General features: G+C 43.0%; 1 protein-coding gene across 3 annotated transcripts in view; it reads left to right on the top strand.

The window, feature by feature from the left end:
* The first annotated feature begins 1,462 nt into the window (after nucleotides 1-1,462).
* The window catches only part of LRP6 (LDL receptor related protein 6), a 128,357-nt gene continuing 110,732 nt past the window's right edge, over nucleotides 1,463-19,087 (top strand). For 2 of the 3 annotated variants that reach the window (XM_056339622.1, XM_056339623.1), the window contains exons 1-2: nucleotides 1,463-1,986; nucleotides 18,188-18,581. In XM_056339622.1, coding sequence (XP_056195597.1) covers nucleotides 1,932-1,986; nucleotides 18,188-18,581 — 449 coding nt within the window. In that variant the 5' untranslated portion in view covers nucleotides 1,463-1,931. The remainder of the gene's footprint in view (nucleotides 1,987-18,187; nucleotides 18,582-19,087) is intronic. The other variant, XM_056339621.1, reaches the window with a different exon arrangement.

Below are 19,087 nucleotides of genomic sequence, written 5' to 3'. Positions count from 1 at the left end.
TGGTTTTCCCCAGCAGAAGCTGACTCTGGTATCACATGACTCCAGGAGCCTGATGTTAGGTCTACAGTGCCCAGGCCTTTAATCTGGCCCAGATGTTATCTCCTACCGTAATCACAAGAAAAGCTATGAAAATACATGTTCAACATATATGAAATTAAAAAGTTAAATGTTTCCACAAATTTATAATAATCCTGAAAATAATACAGACTGTTGAATGTAAGGATCTCAAATTTTGCTGTAAGTTGTTCTGGCTCTTGTTATTCTACTAACCAGCTGTCACACTCTATGAGGGATGGAAAACGTCATGACATTTAGACTTAATATTCTTTGTAGAAATCCTGGAGTAGATTTTCTAATCTAGAGGAAATGCAAGAAAGCTGTGTTTTGCATTATTTATTAGGAATGAAAGAAGTAGGTAAAGAGGGAAGTTTTGTGGTTTTTTTTCTTTTGAAGTGAGGGTGTATTACAGAATCATTTAACTTTTTACCTCTTCAGAAAGAAAAGGGCACAGATATGAAAGGGGAACAGTAAATTATGCTTAAACACAGCACACTGGCCACTCATTTTAATTTTTTTCATTTGTAACTACTGCTCTAAGCAGCACAAACCCAGCTCACTACATTTAGTTTATCAAGGGCAACAAAAACCCAAGCCACCCCAAAAGTGCCGGGATGTAAATCACACACCATTGCATCAGCCAAGCAGCCAGTCCTGCTCATAAAGAACGCCTACTGCCTCTGTCTGGGAAAGATCAAAATCACAGCTCTTCAATCTCCACACCGGGGGTATTAATTGAAACTTAGTTTTACCCAATAGGTTATTCCCCCCGCTCAACAAGCGACCCGCTAGTATTACAGCCCGTTGCCCCCAGGTTTGCTCCTATTCCAGCCGGCAGGGCAGCGCAGGCCGGCAGGTATTTAAAAGCCACCGTGACCCCGCAGCTGACCTACGCGCCGGGCCCTGGGGAAGGGCCAAGGGGCCGCCGCAGCCTTCGCCTCGGGGGCACCAGCGCGGCCTTCCCGACAGCGGGTGGGCAGCGCTAGCAGCTGGAGGCCCTAAAGGGCACCGAAGTGCCCCACGCCACCCAGCCAAGCCGCAGGCACCTCTCCCCCGCCGAGAGACCGGCCGCCGCCTTTGTGCCGCCGCTCCTGCTCTGTGGCAGAAAGTAGCGCCGCCCCTCCCGGCCCGGTGTTGCTCCGCAGACCGCATCGCACGCGGCGGAGGGGGCGAGCGGAGGAAAGTAGTCCCGCTGGAATGCGACAGGGGCGGCCGCCCCGCGCGGCGCCCCCTCACCCTGTCCACGGGCGGGCACCGCGGGGGGTGCTGCGGGGAACCTGCCCGCCCCGCAGCCAGCGCCGGGCCCCGCCGGGCTTTTGTCACCCGCCGGGCGGCCGGGCGTGCGTGTGCGTGTGTGTGAGGCTGCCCGCGTGAGAGCGAGGCTGCGCGCGCGCGCGCGCCCCCGTGCGCGCGGCCTCCCCCGCCCCTCCGCCCGCCCGCTCCCTCCCTGACGGGAGAGGTGCCGGGGGGGCGGGCGCTGCTCCGGGAGCCGGGAGCCGTCCGGGCGCGGCGCGGGGCGGGGAGGCGGAGGCGAGGCCGGGCCGGGGGAGGAGGAGGAGGAGAACTGTATCCCTGCGCCTGTGCGCGCCCGGCGGAGGCCGGCCAGGCGAGCGGAGGGGTGGATGGGGGAACGACAGCGGCGGTTGCGGTGAGGCGGTGGCGGCCGGCATGGAGGGCAGCGCCTGCTTCCGTGGCGGCGCGGCGGGGCAAGTGGCCTGCTAGGGACCGGCGAGGGGGGAATCTCCGCGGCCGCCCTTCCCCGCCTCCCCCACCTTCCCCGCCACCTCCCCGCCCGCCTGGAAGCATGAACTGGCAGCGGAGGTGCTGCTCCTCGCCGCCGCCTCCCCGCCGGTGAGAGCGAGGAGGGAAGGAAGATGGGGGCTGTCCTGCGCAGCCTACTTGCCTGCAGTTTTTGTTCCCTGATGAGAGGTGAGCGGGGGGGCAGGGGGAAAAGTTGCAGGGCTGGTGGTGAGGGGCCATGTTTGGGCGTGCGGGAGGGGAGAGGCCTGGCTGCCGGCGGGGCGCGGGGCCCGGCGCGGGGGCAGCGCTCCCTCCCCGCCGCCGCCGCGGCCTCCCCGGCTCCCGGGCAACTTCCCCGGCGGCCCGCGCCGCGCTTGGGAGCACCCGCCCCGCCGGCCGCTTCTTTCGCCGCCCCATTGTTGTTTTCAAGTTGTTGGGTTTTTTCCTTAAAAACAAAAAAGCCCCCAAACGCAGCGCACGCCCCCCGTCTCACCCCTCCGCGGGCGGCAGGCAGCGCGGGGGCAGCGGCTCGGCCACGCCAGTGTCAGGCTGATAGGGCTGCTGCTGTCGCCAGGCTCCTCTCGCCTCCCCCCCCCCCCGCCGAGGCTGGGGTCTCATCCTGCCAGGGCGGGGGGGAGCGCGGAGGAGCCTCCCGCCTTGGGGGGGGGGGGGGGGGGCGGGGGCGCCCTTCGAAAGTACCCGGGAACTGGTGCTTCGCCCCCTGCGCAGCCGAGTTGGCGAGGAGAGGAACGAAGGCGCCTCTCAGCTGTGTTGGCTCTGCGCTGGGACTTGGGAGAAGTTTGTGTTTCACTGGTGCACTGCCACGGATGTGTATGCAGCTTTACATCAGCGGTCGAGTGCCTTACAAGGGGATGTCACTTAAAGCAGCTGAGTTTTTTTTTTATTCCACTTCCCCTCTCCAACAAAATTTCTTGTCTTACAGAGCACAATTGGTAAGAAAACTGAGGACTTTTTTTGTTTTAATGCTGTAAACTTCACGACAGTAGCAATTGCTCGTGTGTTCAGACTTCCTGGGAAGAAATAACCTGTGGTGTTTGCACCCATCATTTTGCTGTTTGCTTGTATTTTTTCATACTAGATGGGGGAAGAGGTTAATTGCTAACAGTTAATCACACTTCGATTTAGAAAATTCATCAGTGCTAGTGCATTTTGATGAAAGCTAGACTAAAGGTGGTTTAGGTTGAAGTTAACTGCTCACTCTCCAGTTGCTCAATACTCTGGAAAACAAAAATTCTCCTTTCCCCCATACCCTTTTTTTTTTTTCTCCTGTGCATCTGTTTGCCATATTGTATCCTGTTTGCAAAGATACAAATATACTTATTTAAATGGGCTGTGTAACATTTTGGACTCGTGGCGGTTAAGCCTCATTTTTCAATAGTTAAGTTAGGTGTGGAGTATAGACAGAAACTGTTTCCTGATTACTTCGTTTTATTAAGTAATGATCATACCTGTTCTTAATAAAACATTTGTTTGGCTCTAACTTGCTGTTCAGCCTAGTTCAAGATGACAGCACATAAATTGCTGTCATATGTAATGTCACATAATATTGTCACTGTAATTTCTTCAATTAATCTTGAAATAGTGACGTATACTTTGGCAAATTTTTGTATACTTGATGGTGCTTAATAAGACACTTTCAGGAAACGTTCAGTGATTTATAAACCATCCAGACTGTCATTTCTTTTGTTGTCTCTCGTCTTTGTCTATTGCCAAGGACATTTGTATCCAAACAGCATTTTTGGTTTTTCTGTGTTCATGGACTCCTGCTGTTTGATCACCTACCTGAAGTCGTAATCTTCTGTTTGTGACACAACAGTAATTTTCCTACTGGCTAATTGTTACCTTAGATGGAGATAAACAGCAGGAACAGCTGAACTCTGAAGAAACAAAAATCAAATTTTAATGCATGCGTCCTCCCTAATAAACAACATCTGTGAAAGTAGAATTGGTTTGAATAAGATGCGTTGAGTTCAGAAGAGGTGTCAGCAGTTCCTTAATGAGGCAGAGGCAGTGCCAGCATGAGTATGAATAAGTTTATACATGAAAGTAGAGGTGAAGTTATGAAGTTCAGTATTTGGTTTGTGAATTTAGTGCATGAAGGATGCCAAGCCAGCAGTGCTGGAGACTGAAACTCACATAAAATGTTATAGTGTATATTTGTGGATTGCAGCATTCTCTTTGCTTACAGAACTAGCCTTCCTGTTCTTGTTGACTTTAAAAAAGCAAATGGACAGAGGTTTATGACAACTGAACTGCGATCGTTAGTCTGAGGAAACTGTGGTAGACTTGTTTACTTGTTCTGGAAAGGAATAAAATTGGTAACCTGGAAGCACAGTGCCCTGTAAGCTACTAAGGACTCGAAGAAATACCAGGTTGATACTAGCCAGAAATGGATGCATAGGGTAGCGCACCTGTCTTTCAAAGTCGTCCAAGGACTGTGATAAGCCAGATCCTACTAATGTTTTCAGGGCAGGTATCTGGATTTTTAAGAGGCATGAGGTTACTGTCAGAAAAGCTTGCTGTGGAAGTTCTGCGGTTTGGGGTTGATTTTTTTTTTTATTATTATTATTTTTATTTTTTTTTCTCCCTTCCATATCCTGGCTGATGGAAGAAAGGGGTCGTCACATTCCTTGACCCTCATCACAGTCCAGTCTCTGTTCTCCTCTCTCTGTCCCTGGTTTGATTTGAGGGATTGGGCTTCCTCCTCTCTGACCATCAACAGTGCTTCTTGGAGCTGCTCCCTGAGGGTATATGTGGAGGAGTGAGTTAAAGCTGCTTCATGGTAGCTTTGCTGTATTCTTCATGACAGCTGTGAAACCAAGCAGGATCTTGTTAGATAATTGACAGTTGCAAAGAGGCAGTAGCAGTGGCAACACATCTGTCGGGGAGCTACAGATAAGTGTGAAACTGAGGTTTTAACTTTTTAGTAAGTGATAAAGAGAGTTCTTCCTCTGCAAGTATTCATGGCTTACTTTTCTTTCAGAAATAACTCTCCAGTCAGCATGCAATTACTGCTTTGTTTGGTTTTTAAGTGCTGATCATGCTAACAGTGCATAAAGCTATTGTTTGGCTAGGAATCCTATAAATTATGTTTGTACACGTACTGAATGTGGCAGTCCTCTGTGCTTAAGGTCAGTTAGTGAAGAAATGAAAATGGCTTTGGTAATGGGCATTTTAAAACTGCTGCTCCCCTCTTATGCATTCAGAAGAGGGTTTGTTTTAATCTGTTATTGCTTTAATGTTGTTACTGCTTTAATTGGTTTTAATCTATTGTTACTTGCTTTGATAAAGAGATCATCTTTGCTTTTTGTATCTTTTTAGATAGACTCGTTTGCACATAGTTTAGAAGAGCTTAATGTTCAAGACTTGCTAAGCTGTGACTGGAGCTGTTTGCAGGTATTTTTCTACTAGAAGTCAGAGAAGGGGACAATGAAGGGGACAACGAACAGGTTTTTACTGCTTAAGTGCTCAGGTTGGAGAATAAGGAACTTCCAGCTGGAGTTATGTTTTTGCCTTCAGGCAAAAAGGTTCTCTTCACTTAGGACTGTACAATGCTTAAGTTTTGACAATGAGAATTGGAAATGTCTGTCTTTTTTGTAATCATCATGGTCTCTTTCTTCACCCAAGCTTGAATTAACTGTATTCTACTCATGTTTTTTCATTGTAAGGTTCCTCAGAAATCAGTGTGCCTTTGTCTGCCGTTATTTCCAATGCATTTTCCTTTTTCATCTCTCTATAGAACAATCTAAAATTAGTGTGATCTAAGGTGTTACAACATCCACCATTACTTTAATAGGTTTTGCAATTGCATCTCTGTGATACAGTTTACTTATCATCAGATTGCTTTAGCTTTTCTTTCTGAAAAATTAGGACTTAGAAAGTTTGATGGAATTTTTCATAGGTCTTGGAGGTAAGGTGAAGTAGGGGTTTTGGCCAAGTGCGATGAAGATATGGGGAAGTTCTGGGTATATGGGTAAAGATGTGTGTATATCTGGTTAGAGGTGTATGCAAATGATGGGCTTCTTGTATCCTTGAGTGGGAGTTATACAGATTTATTTGGGTGAAAAGCTTTGTTCATTTTTCAAACCAATACTGGTTAGAGGGGCATTAACCATATCTCATGTTTCCTTTTTCACTGGTGAATTGATTACCTCTGTATTACCTGAGTTTATAGGTGAGGAATTTGGCTGAAAGCTGTAGAATGGGTAGAGGTGTTTCTTTTGGTTTTTGGTTTTCTTTTTTTCTCCCCCCCCCCCCCCCCCCCCGATAGGTCAGGATCTGGAGCATAGGAATGTTTTAACTGTCTGTCTTTGGGAGCTGGAGAAATCTGATTCCTTTGGACATCTGTAATCCACCTTTATGATGATGTCGCATCTCAGAAATGCCAGCTTCAAAAATATCTGCTGTAGTGCACGTAATATGGGATTTACTTTTTAGTTCAAATCAAGTAGAGCAAAGATAATATTTATTTTATTTTTCCTTCTGAGGGAGTGGGGTAGGGGAAGAAAACAGGGAGAAACAGGTCTCAGTTTCTGATCTGTCACCATTCATCTCTGGCAGCCAGTCTGCAGACTTAAACACTATATTCTTTATCCCCAGCATATTTAACCTCATTAATTTCCTGTGAAGTGCTAAATACTTGGATTGCCTTGCTAGTAGCTTCTTCAAAAGAGTCCACTTCCTTGTACTATAGGGAGGGGTACGTGTTATTGTTGCATGGCACCAGAAAAGCTTTGTTTCATGCTCCTGCTTCTGGCCGAGCCAGTGGCTCTGACGTGCTCGGCTCTTCTCCCAGTTCTGCTGGGGAGCCCTCACACTTCAGCCTGCTCACCTGAGAGAGATTTGTTTAATGAACTATATGTGGCTGGTGAAATTCTTTGCTGCCACCCACTTCTTTGATGGCACATGGGGGCCATTTGTACTTTGAAGGTAGTTGTTGCCAGTGAAGTAGAATTTACATTACTAAGGAATTTCCCACAGGTGGACTTTCACCAGTAACTAATACTAGTTTCTTAGAAGGACGTGGGGGGTGCAGCTGTTTTGCAGGCTGCAGGGATGGTCTGTTCACGTTCATATAAATGAGTTGGCATTGCTTGCTTAAAAGGTGAGTCCTTGAACCTGAATGCTATGGCTCACCAAGGGGGACTATTGGTGTGTGGAGGTGAGGTTTAGGATGAGCATGCAGCGAGTACTTCGCTTCTTCTGTGACAAGTGCTTTGTAGTGATGGCTTTTCCAGAGGGTAACTGCTGTTGGTGAAAGAAATAGGTTCTCTAATAATAACCTTTATTTCTTCAACTTATACCTCACTTGCATATTTTCAGAGTATATATCACTTGCAGAGTTACAGGGCACACAGTACTCTAAACAAAGAAGCTGTGTTCTTTTGTGGTAATTGTCCAAGGCTTGGAAGGGGAAAGCATTGCATCTCTAATGGGTTGTACATAAATGCTGGGTATCAACACCATAAACATTAAGTAACTTTCCTATTTATATATCTGGCAGGCAAGCTGACATAGAGAACCTTCCATTAAGGTCTCTATGCGTTCTTGTAGTTTATAAATATTTATGGCAAGGGATTGACAGTGTGAACAGGCTTGATATTTGCTCCCTGTGGACAGAACTTTATTTGAACACAGTGATAGTGTTTGCAAGTAGAAATGAGCTTGTCATTGTTTCTCCTTTTTGAAATGTTCTCCTGCAAAACAGTTATGAAAATAGGGTGGGGTTTTTGTCTCCTTGTGACTATCTTGCTACAGACCTTTCTGTTTCAATGTAATTGGCACAGCCCCCACCAATTTTGAAATAGTCAAACCTACCAGTCTATGAATAGAATGGGAATACTGTAATACTTTTTTCCATTTGATTTATATATACTTTTAAGAACATACCATTCAAAGTGCAGGTTAAAAGAAGCAATAGTTTAGTTAGTAATACTTAGTTTCCTTTGCAAAATGTTATAAACTATTTGGAGAAAGAGGCATGTCAGTTTAAAAGTTGGAATGCTTTTTGAGCTTCATTATTTGTACAGAGAGAACAATAAGGAAATGTTTTTAATATAAACAGACATGGAAAATGGCAACATTTTTTTAGTATCTTGTTACAGGATCACATTACCTAAATAGAATTACTCCCTCATGATATAATCAATGTGGCAGAAATGGGAATATAGTTTTGATTCTGTTTGAGGGGCATGTGTGAGCTCTTGATGTCAGATTTGAAAAGTAATATATTTGAGACAGAAAATCTTAGTCAACTAGCTGTATAATTTTTCTTCATCAGAAATTGTTTTCCTTGTTTATGATGCTGTAATGTAATTTTCTCCTTTATATTCTTCCTCTTACTCTTTTTCCCTCCCCTGCAATCTGTTCAGAGAGGAAAAACATAGTTTGTATGTTTGGTTTGTGGTTTTTTTGGTTTTTTTTTTTTTGTAAACTCTTTATGCCTCCAGAACTCCTCAATAATAAGCATTCTCCTCTGTCCCTTGTCAGTGAGTTCAGGCTTCTAGAAGGTGGCTGATGTGTTTGCTTGAATTCTGGAAGTTATGGGCCTGTGGAAGGTGATAGAAATGTAAAGTGCTGTAGCATTGTAGATTCTTTTTTTCCCTTCATTGTTCTGTAAAAGCAGTGAATAAAGCTCTTGCTTGTAGCCCTAGTGTGAATTACAATGTGGTAATTAAAATGTTAACACCTTGGAAATCCAAGAGTCCTCTTGTCCACACATAGATTAATAGAGTAGACTATTAAGAATAACAGAAAAGTAGGAATTTGTAAACTTTGTAGTGACTCTTATGTCCATTTGGAAAATGCACTGGTGTTCTAATAACTCAGAAACTGAACTGAGGCTCAACAGTTAGCCTTTACCCTGTAGGTAATGGTAAAATTAGTAAGTAAAATAATTCCAAGTTGGATGGGTTTGTGTTTATGGGTTTCTTTTCCTTTGAATTACCAGAAATAAGTCCTATTCAACATGAAAAAGACAATATTGTTCACCTTTTTCAAGGGATCCTGCATGTGTATGTATGTTTTGGTTTGTTTTGTTTTTCGTTTTTTTTTTTTCATGTGTCACTGCATCTAAGGTAAGCCTGTTGAAGAGTTGATGTTAGTAGTGCTGGAATGTGAGTGGCTTTGAGAGTTAAAAAAAAAATAAATCACTTTGGTCCAACTTTGTATCCAAAACAAACAAATGTGCAGTAATTTTCAAAATTCTTGGAAGTATGTGCACATCCTTCCTTACTCTTTTAAAAACAGTCCCTAACTATTTGTTTGAACTGGAATTGTTATTTATTAAATTAATATTTAAATATTAATTTAGTAGGAAATTTGATAGTCTTAAGAATTTGACTGGTCAAAGTGTAATTTTGGTTTGAGAGCTTTTTTTCCTTTGGCAGATGTTTTAAACTTGCACTGTGAGTATTTTATTTCAATTTTCTTATAAAACTATTTTCTAGTTCAGTGTGAATCCTTCATATTTTTGTGAAATTGTTGATATTGTCTTGTCTTGAAGAAAGTATTTTAGCTGCATGAGAAACAAAGTCTGAAGTTGTTTGGAAAAAGTTGTAGAGATATGGGGCTTTTTATTCTTGATACTTGTTGTGATGGATGAACTGACAAAGATGCCATTCACCCAGTGTGATCTGGGAAGTATGCCACAAAGAAATCATGGGGTAACTGATACGTTGGTTGTTGAAGAACTGTAGAGAGGTGGGGATGAATATGACAAGCCTTTGTGGTAGTACTGCTGCTCCCCCTGCCCCTACCCACTGTCCTAGCTGAGGACAGTCACTTACTTTTGTGGTGTACTCATCGGTGCTGGCAACTTTTTCTTTTTTATGGGTCATTCTGTCCAAAAGTTGGGGTCTGTTGTGCTAAATTCTGTTATCATGCTTTACAGCAGCTTCCTGATAGTGCTTCAAAAATCTAAACAAAAAAACCCCAACCACAGAACAGAATAAATAAATAAGTTGGGTTGGTGTTTTTTTTTACCTGATTAGACTAACTGACACACTTCAAGAAATATTTATCGTTTAGGCTAAGCATGCCAACTTGGATAAATTGTTGAAAAAGTAATCTAAGGGTAGCTCAGCATCTATGATCTTCTTGCCAATGTGGAAAAAGGCTTTGTTTGAAGGTAAACCAGTGTGCTTTGCTCAGGGTGTGGATTTTTTGGACTACATGGAACTATTAGCAATCTTGGTGAGACCTGTTGGCTGGGGCTATTCCTACATGGTATCTGCCAGTATAACTAGGGTCCTTCAGCTATGGAAGCAAGTGAGCTGGCAGGAGTGATTGAGGCCAAGCACTCCCAGGCTGTTGACTGGATGTGCACCCCTAAATACATGTGATGTCAAGGCTGGAACACATAGTGAGCTGTGATTGCTCCATAGTTGCAACAAATTTTGGAGCATTCCCATCAGCCTGCCGGGGTGTGCAAGGTCTGTCTTGCAGCCTTTACCCTTCCTAGGCTTTGGAAAACGGTCTGCCTTGGTCTCAGCATCAAGTCTTATGTCTCAGTTCTCTAATTCAGTGGAGGAACTTAAGCAATGCACAGTCTTTCAGCAGCTTCATGAGGGATATGATAGAACCTTTTGGTTTGTTTTCTAACTGTTAGAAGTGCTGTAGGGAGTGATGATGCCAGAAGGTGTGAAGGGTAGTGTTATATTTTAGTGTGATCAGGTCACCGTATCTGTCATCGTACTGGCTTCACATTTGGATTGCAAAATGTCATCCCTATTTAGATATAGGACCCAGCTGGTGCAGTATAGAATCATGGAATGGTTTGGGTTGGAAGGGACCTCAAAGTTACCTAGTTACATCCCCCTTGCCATGGGCAGGGACACCGTCCACTAGACCAGGTTGCTCAAAGCCCCATCCAGCCTGGCCTTGAACACTTCCAGGGATGGGGCATCCACAGTTCCTCTGGGCAACCCATTCCAGTGCCTCACCATCCTCACAGTAAAGAATTTCTTCCTAATATCTAATCTAAATCTGCCCTCTTTCTGTTTAAAGCCATTCCCTCTTGTCCGGTCACTACATGGCCTTGTAAAAAGTCCCTCTCCCGCCGTCTTGTAGGTCCCCTTTAGGTACTGGAAGGCCACTGTAAGGTCTCCCCGGAGCCTTCTTTTCTCCAAGCTGAACAACTCCCAACTCTCTCAGCCTGTCTTCACAGTATAGGTGTTCCAGCCCTCTGGTCATCTTCGTGGTCCTTTTCTGGACTTGTTCCAACAGGTCCCTGTCCCTCTGATGTTGTGAGCCCTGGAGCTGGATGCCGCACTCCAGGTGGTGCCTCATGAGAGCAGAGCAGAGGGGGAGAGTCACTTCCCTCGACCTGCTGGCCATGCTTCTGTTGATGCAGCCCAGGATACAGTTGCCTTTCTGGGTCGCAAGTGCATGTTGTTGGGCCGTGTTGAGACCTTTTAGTCCAGTATTTCTTTTTCTATATGAGTGAATGTCAGAAACATACCTTGTAGACAGGAGACGCTTTGCAGCATATTAACGCATATTAAATTTTTTCATTTAATGGATTGTGTTGATTTAAACATGAGTGTTTCCAGCAGAACTAAGGGAGCATTGTCAGTGTGCGTGAAACTGTTATGATTTCATCTGCAGTGCTGTGTGTTACTCTATTTGAGAAACTGGGAGAGTGTCGAAGGAAGGTTGTGAGGCCACCTGAGGAAATGGGAAGTGTAGCATTGAGGTTCTGCAGGCTTTAATATGGATCATGGTACTACTTGGTCATGCATCCCTAGGAGCCTTCCTGCTTTCCAGAGTGTGCTGCTGGCCCAGCAAAGTGTACTGTGCTGCTGCCAGGTCACCTTTATTTTCTTGACACTTTGTGACTCCCTTTCATAAGCAGGAGGGTAATGGAGGAAGGTGGTAGTGTTATATGGCAATGCAGCTGCAAGCAGATGCCTGACCGGGAAGCATAACGCTCTGCTCATCCTAGGTTGTTGTCAGCAAGATATTCAGCTTATAAAGTTAAAAAGATACCAGCTGCTGAAGTAGTGTGTTTTATCCCCATGAGAGTGCAATTGAATGAAATTCAGAGTAGGAGAGTCTATGTTATGTCAAGATGGACAGTGGATCAGAGTGCTACCTAACACAGAGAAGAGACATGCTGTGGTAATTTGGAAATCATCAACTACTGGCTGTATGGCTCTGTTGCCAAAAGGATGATTTGGTCAGAAATGCTTGCTGTTCAGAAGGTTATTTGGCTGTGATAGGCTGGCGTTTGTGGTACAGTTGTGTATGGTTTTGCTATACTCTGCCAGGTCTGTTGGGTTTTTTATGCCTGGACCTGGTATTTCAATCCTTCCCTGTACTTAATTTTCTTCCCTTCTTCTCACTCTCTTGTCTCTGTCCTTCTAGCTCTTCAGTAAGAGATATTTTTTTCCCTGTTATGCAGCAGGCTACTACTGCCTTTGTACCAGCTGGTCTTACAGGATGTCTTGGTCTCCACAGCTCCTATCTGGCCAGTGGCCTGCAAAACTAACAGTAGAAGCTTGGTGCAGAATCCAGGTACCATTGTTGCTGCTTGGTATCTTTACTTTTGCACTGATGTGGTTACTCATTGCATTCACTGGCAAGCTTGACTGTTCCTGTGACCTTTTGCATTACTATCTGAACAGCCCTTGGCTGGCTTTAGCATGTGCAATACACTTCAGGTTAGCTGAAAGGAGGAGAAAAAGTCCTTTCTGCCAAGTTTGGGTTGCCTTGTGCTTGTTTACTCAAGTCCCAGTTGCCTGCTGTGTCCTGCAAGTGTATTTGTGAGAGCAGGGAGACTGAGAGAGAAGAGAGCTCTCCCATTCACAGTGAAGGTGGAATAGGGGCTACTGGTAATCCAGTTTTCTTAAAAAAAATTGTGAATTGTGTGGAATAAATTGGGAAAGGTGCTCTGATGGAGCACTTGGTGCAGAATCCTGGCTTGCTGCTTGTTGTGATGAAACTCTTACGTGGTTACTGGTGATTTTTTTTGATTGTTTGAAAATATAAACCATCTCCGCATGAAAGTTCGTTAGGCTGTGTCCCTGCTTCTTTGGGAAGTGTATTTTCATTAGCAACTTGCCTCTCTTCTGATTTGACTCCAGTCTCCCAGGGTTTTATTCCCCATGCTACCTCAACCTTTTTCTTCTTGCTCCTCCAAACTAAGCAGCAAAACTCACAGATAACAATTTACAGAATTCCTTATAAGCATAAGCAATGATGAAGAAATTTGAAACCTGGGGATTAAAAAGAGAGTCCTCACAACTGACTGTGCCAGAATCCTTGTGTCAGTCCAGAGAGTTTTTCTTATGTTCTTGTGTTTGCTCTCTGTGGGACGTCTTGGGAATGGGGAGGATTGTATTACATACCAGGAGTTTTGTGTATAGTATGGTTTTGAGGAGGTTGTAATTAATGCTCTTTGCTGGTTATCTATGTCCATTTATCTGCTTTTCATTCTTTTGTGAGCTGAATGTAGGTGCATGTAATTCTGTCAAGGCATCTGTCAAATTCTTGCTTACTCTGCCTCATCCCAGCCAGTGTGTATTTGCTTGGTGCATCTTACCACCACACTCCCCTTTTCCGGTCCATGTTTGCCATCCTTGTGGCAGTATGCTTGGCAGTATCAATTCACCTTTAGATGGTCAGAGTTCTTCAGCAAGACTTTTAAAAGAGGGGGAGTTTTCCTAGCACAATGACATTTTCTTCCAGTGTAACAATCCATGGGTTTCTTACCAGTCGACTCCTGCATGGATATTGCTTTCCACAATGTGAGCAGTTGCTCAGTATTACCAGCTGGACCACACTGGGATTCTGGGGCAGGTTGCCACAACTTGTGGTGGCCACCTGTAGTCTGATGGGTCCTGTTTCTAAATTGGAGGCTCACAAGCAACTAGTTCAACTAATTTGTCAAAGCTGATGCAGTCCTCCCTTTCTCTGGTGTGCTAGTACTTAGATTTATCTGATTTTGTTGTGAAGCGGTTCTGGATGATGGTTGGCTAAAACCTACTTTTTGGCAGGTGTGGGGGAGAGCACTGTAGCCTTCTGCTGGTTTAGCTCCCTGCATTGTCTTACCGTCCTGTGGGACAAGTGCTAGTGCCAATGCAAAAGAGAGGTTGGGAACCAGCAGCTGAAAGTGGAACTGGGGAGAAAGGATGTGGCTGCAGTCGCATCTTGAGCAGATCTAGCAGCCTGCCAGTGAGAGGGGGGAGAGCTGCTCCCCCTTCCAGCTCCCTGCTGCTTGCCTTATGTTAGTTTTGGAGTTTGCTGAACCACTTCGTGAGTTGATTCAACTCACTAACCCAGTCAAACCTTTCACTGATGCTAATGACTTGAAACAGCTTGGGGAGGGGCCTTTAACTAAATGAGGGGGTAGAACAGCATTGCTAGGGGTTGAGAATATGAAAGAAGGGTTTGGGGAAAATGCTGTGCTAATTGCTTTAACCAGGCTAAATTCCATGTCAGTGAAAGAGAATGAGCCTGTTGAAGGTAACTGACCTCATGGCAGACTGAGGTGTCATGGATCATTTAAAGTGGAAAGGAGTGAGTGGGAACTTGTGGAAAAAACCTCTGGACTAAAGAAAAGCATGACAAATTCTGAGAGCTTGAAGTTGTCACTTAAAAACCAAAAAAACTGGAAAACATTTTTAGCTGGTAAAGTGATCTTTGTATGTTAGTTCATCACTTTGCATCCTGTGGACTGTAGCATTTTTAAGCCAGTATCAGACACTTAAAAATCAGATGTACAAAGAGTTTAGTAAACAAGTGTTAGGGAAAACAGAGTTAGGTATCTTGGGTATTAGAAAGTTTCAGTATGCTAGTGAGAGAGACAACAGTTGCAACCAAGAGGAAGAATTGGTACAAGAACTGGAGTTAGGTGGTGAGAAGGATGCTGATGTAGAATTCTAGTTGCAAAGTCAAGGCAAAAAAAGGTAGTGTCTGGATTTTAATATTGAATGTAGCAAGCTTATGGAAGTTTTTATGTGACTATTGGAGTTAAGAAGCAGTTAGGCTCAGTGACCCACTATTGACAGGAGTTTCTTATGATTTAAAATTATTTTTGTTGCAGTTCGAATGTTTTAAACTTCAGTTTTTGTAACTTGTCTTCTTGAGGCAAATGTTTGTCCTGCTGGTGGATCCAAAAAAACCTTGTTTTATACCTAAGCATAGCTTTTACTCTGTACTGGGTACTTCAATTAGAAGAATAAACTACATGTAGACCTCCAGGTGATAGAGGACATGCTAATATTTACTACTTTTCCAGTTGATTTCCAAGATGGGTGTTTTTTCTTTTACTTTTAAAAATGTGTGCTCCTCCTCAATATATTGCAGATTTTCCAGTTAAAATATTTATTCTTCTGATGTCTATAGAAAGGGATACAGAAACATAAGGAAAGCTTCTTAAAAAAAAAAAAATAGTCCTATCTCTTTGCCCCATTATAACTTGAACTGCAAAATAGTTGTCTAGCTTTGAACTTGGACTTCTTCCCTTAAGTTATTAATATATTTCATAACTGCATTATTCAAAAAGCCATCTTTTCAGTGTCCTGTGCTTCTTTTAAACTGAGTCATATTGAGCAGGCAGGGACCTTCTGCCACAATTTTCCTTCTGGCATTGCTGTTTGCGTCAAGTAAACGGCAAAGACGATACTAGGTACTAATGCTGCCAACTTCAGTAATTGGCTTTTCTAGGGTATTGAAGCCTTTGTGTTTTCTGGGAAGGGTTGGAGGGGGTGGGGGAGCAAACCTGTTTTTTATTATTTTGGTGATGCATGTTTCATTCCTGAATGTCACAACAAATTGGAATGAGAAGCTTAATGTCCTCATCTGCCAACCCTGCAGAATGTGTTACAAGTTGTGGCTTTGAATCAGTCTGCGTGAAACTACACATCCTAAGTGTAGCTGTGTTTCTTCTGAGCCGTCATTCAACTAAGTTGTATCATTCATGAAAAGGAGTTTTTTTCCAGTCCTTCCTCAGCCAGCTCTGAGCTCCAGCAAGGAGTGAATAACCTATGCAATGTGGTTGTGTTAGGCTCAGCAGTGCCTTCAGGCCTCGGTGATTACACTTGACATGCCTGGTGTTCCAATTCAGTGCATGCTGTGTGCATGGGTACTCCTGCTCCGTGTTGCACATAATAATGGAGTCTTTACTCATTTGTGCATGGATTTACCTTTTTTCAAATGCTGGGCATGCTGTCTTATTAGAGAGAGCTCTGCCAGTTGGCTGCACACTTTCCTATGGTGCACTAGATGACATTGAGCTGGCTATTAACTAGATTTTTCGGGTTACAATTGTATGCAGGCTTTAAAGTAGAGGGTTTTGTTGCATATCTATTTTTTGCCACTTGCAGTTTATTGAATACTTTTTTCTGAAAAGATGCAGGCATCGTAAGCAACCTGCATTTCAAGAAACTCTCTTATTAATTTTAAATCTTTAGGAGGTGGGAAATTAGGTAAGGAAGGGAAGGAGATAGCAAAGTAAGGTAATAAACCTATGTAATATAAAGATTCTGCTTTCTAGTTTAAAGAAGTCTACCCCGTCTTCATGGAAATGATAATATCTAAACTCAATGTTTTGCAGCACAATAAAAACTTGCTTTCTGGAAGGGGGAATACAAATTTAGCATTATTTAAAACAACAAAGCTTCCTCTCTCCCCTCCCTCCATTTTGGTAACTTTCTATCTAAAGGTTGTAGTAAATCAGTTTATATTCAGTGTTTCTAAAATTAGGATGACAGCCTTAAACAATTTGATTAAAAAAAAAAAACCAACACCAAAGTGCCCCCCCCCCCCCCCCCGCCAAACCAACCAACCAACCAAAAAAACCCCACCAAACAAACCCAGAACAACCAACAAACCAAAACCCACAACCAAAACAACAAACCAAAAAAAAAAACAACCAAAGGGGAGGAGGGGAGACAACAGAAAGAAAAGCTTCCAAACATCTAAGAACTTGTTTATTTGGCAGTAGATAAATGATTAAGGAACTTCTTAGTTCCTTCAGCTTTTCCCAATGCATATGTAGCAGTGTCTTTGATAAACAGTTTAGTTTTGTGGTAATGAGGGAAGTAGTCTGATCTTGGAAACTAGCTTTTGAATTTTCTGAAGTCTGTGTTAGTATTTCTAATTTCCATGTGAGTTTCTCATACAAGGAACTGTAACTTTTCTGGCAACGTAGACCTTGATACTATTCAACCATGTACGTCTTTGGCTCTATAAGTGTAAACCTTTTGGTTAGGACATATATTTTGCTAGAGGTTTAAAGTGCCCCACCTATGCTGGTGAATAAATGTGCAAGTTTTTTAATTTGTGCGGTGACATGTATAGGAACATTTAGTATGCCAATCATAGTATGGATCTAAATGCTGCTGTACAGCTCAGTTGCTGCAGTGCCTGAGTAAACACGGGGAAAGGTAGAAATGTTTTATGATAGTGGAATTAGAAGGATGTGCTTGTCTGCATTATACAAATGTAGTATTTTTCTTAACCTTTTGTTGAAGTAGGAATGAGGCTGGAATTTTCATAATGTTATATATAGCTTGTGGTTAAGGGCAATTAAACGGGCATATTACATTTAAGAAACTATGTTTTCATGGTTACTACTTTTCATTAGTCATCTGAGGTGTTGTGTATGAAAAATACACAGACAGTGCAAACTGATAGAGTAAGCAAATAAAGCATATAAAATAAAGGCTTTGTGGTAGAGAACTGAACAGGAGTGGTAGAGCTGAGTTTGAAAAAACTCAGTGTTTCCCATTCCTGTAGATGTATTTTTCTCTCTACCTCCTCATACCAACTCCAATACTCTAAAACAGCATTTGTCTCATGATGTGCAATGAATTTTGTTTGTATGTATTACATATAAAATATCCAGGATACATGATTTTGTAGAGTATAAACATACAGGTGGCTTTGACAGCTTGACATGAATTACGGTTTTATAGAAGTGGGGTGTATACTACTAAATTCTAGCAAAAAAAACCCAGAATCTTTTCTCAGGTGGGCTAGCACTGAGTGCTTAGAAAACTAACCCTTGTCTTTCAAATTCTTATTTAAGTGTCCTTCTCTACAGAACACTGTCATTTGGACACTTCAAACTCCTGTCATCTTTGTTTTCGCCCTTCTTCTTTAATCTTATTTTAGTAATGCACAGCCCAGAATGAGCTGCCCGTTATGAAGTTACCATTTTGAGTTGTAGCACTGTTGAAAGGTTTAGAGTTGGTGATTTTTAGTAAAATTTCAAAATGTCCCCCCACCTTTTATTTTTTTTTAATTTCTTAGTAGTTATGGCTTGATGCACCATCATAGTGCAATTTACACTTTAAAAAAAAAAAAAAAAAGTGGTGTTAATGCATCTGTCTGCCCCCCTCCCCCTTATTTCTCCCATTTAAAGCTGCCCCGCTGTTGCTGTATGCGAACCGACGTGATCTGCGACTAGTGGATGCTGCAAACGGGAAGGAGAACGCCACAGTGATTGTGGGTGGGTTAGAGGACGCAGCAGCAGTAGACTTCGTGTTTGTAAAGGGGTTGATCTACTGGAGTGACGTCAGTGAAGAAGCCATTAAACGAACAGAATTCAATAAATCTGGGAGTGTACAAAATGTGGTCATTTCTGGACTTCTGTCACCTGATGGGCTGGCATGTGACTGGCTGGGAGAGAAATTATACTGGACAGATTCTGAAACAAATCGGATTGAAGTTTCTAATTTAGATGGATCACTGAGGAAAGTTTTGTTTTGGCAAGAATTGGATCAGCCCAGAGCAATTGCCTTAGATCCTGCAAGAGGGTAAGTCTTTGTTAAAACAAAATAATTAGAAATATTAAAATTTCTGCTGCTACTTGTTTGTTGAAGGATTTTAAATAAGTGCTGGTACTGTTATTGAAGTTATCCTAAACCATTTTGCATTATTTTCTTCTCTTTCTATTAATGTGATTTGAAAACAATTTGCACTTCTGAAATTGCATTCATGTTGGTTTGTGAGCAACTAGGAATTACCAGACTTTTTAAAAAAACAGAATAGAAACTTATTTTGGCAGCAGTGCAGGAAATGAACAGAAATGGAGAAGTTCTAAGATAAAACCTGATACAATCTACTTGAAAGGCTATCAGCTGCCTGCTGATAGGCTTGTGCCTCTCTGCAGTGTCAACGGAATTTTTTGGAGCTTTGTTCATTGGTAATATTCATGCTTTATTGAAACAGCCAGAGAAATAAGAGAAATGAATATACTGTATTAATAACAATTTGAGACATGCTTTAGCACTTAACCCCAGAATTTACAGAAGGGTTCTTT

The sequence above is a fragment of the Falco biarmicus genome, chromosome 5 (assembly GCF_023638135.1).
Source record: "Falco biarmicus isolate bFalBia1 chromosome 5, bFalBia1.pri, whole genome shotgun sequence".
Lineage (NCBI taxonomy): Eukaryota > Metazoa > Chordata > Aves > Falconiformes > Falconidae > Falco > Falco biarmicus.
Note: the sequence above shows the minus strand (reverse complement) of the source record. Positions and strands in the feature narration are given on the sequence as shown.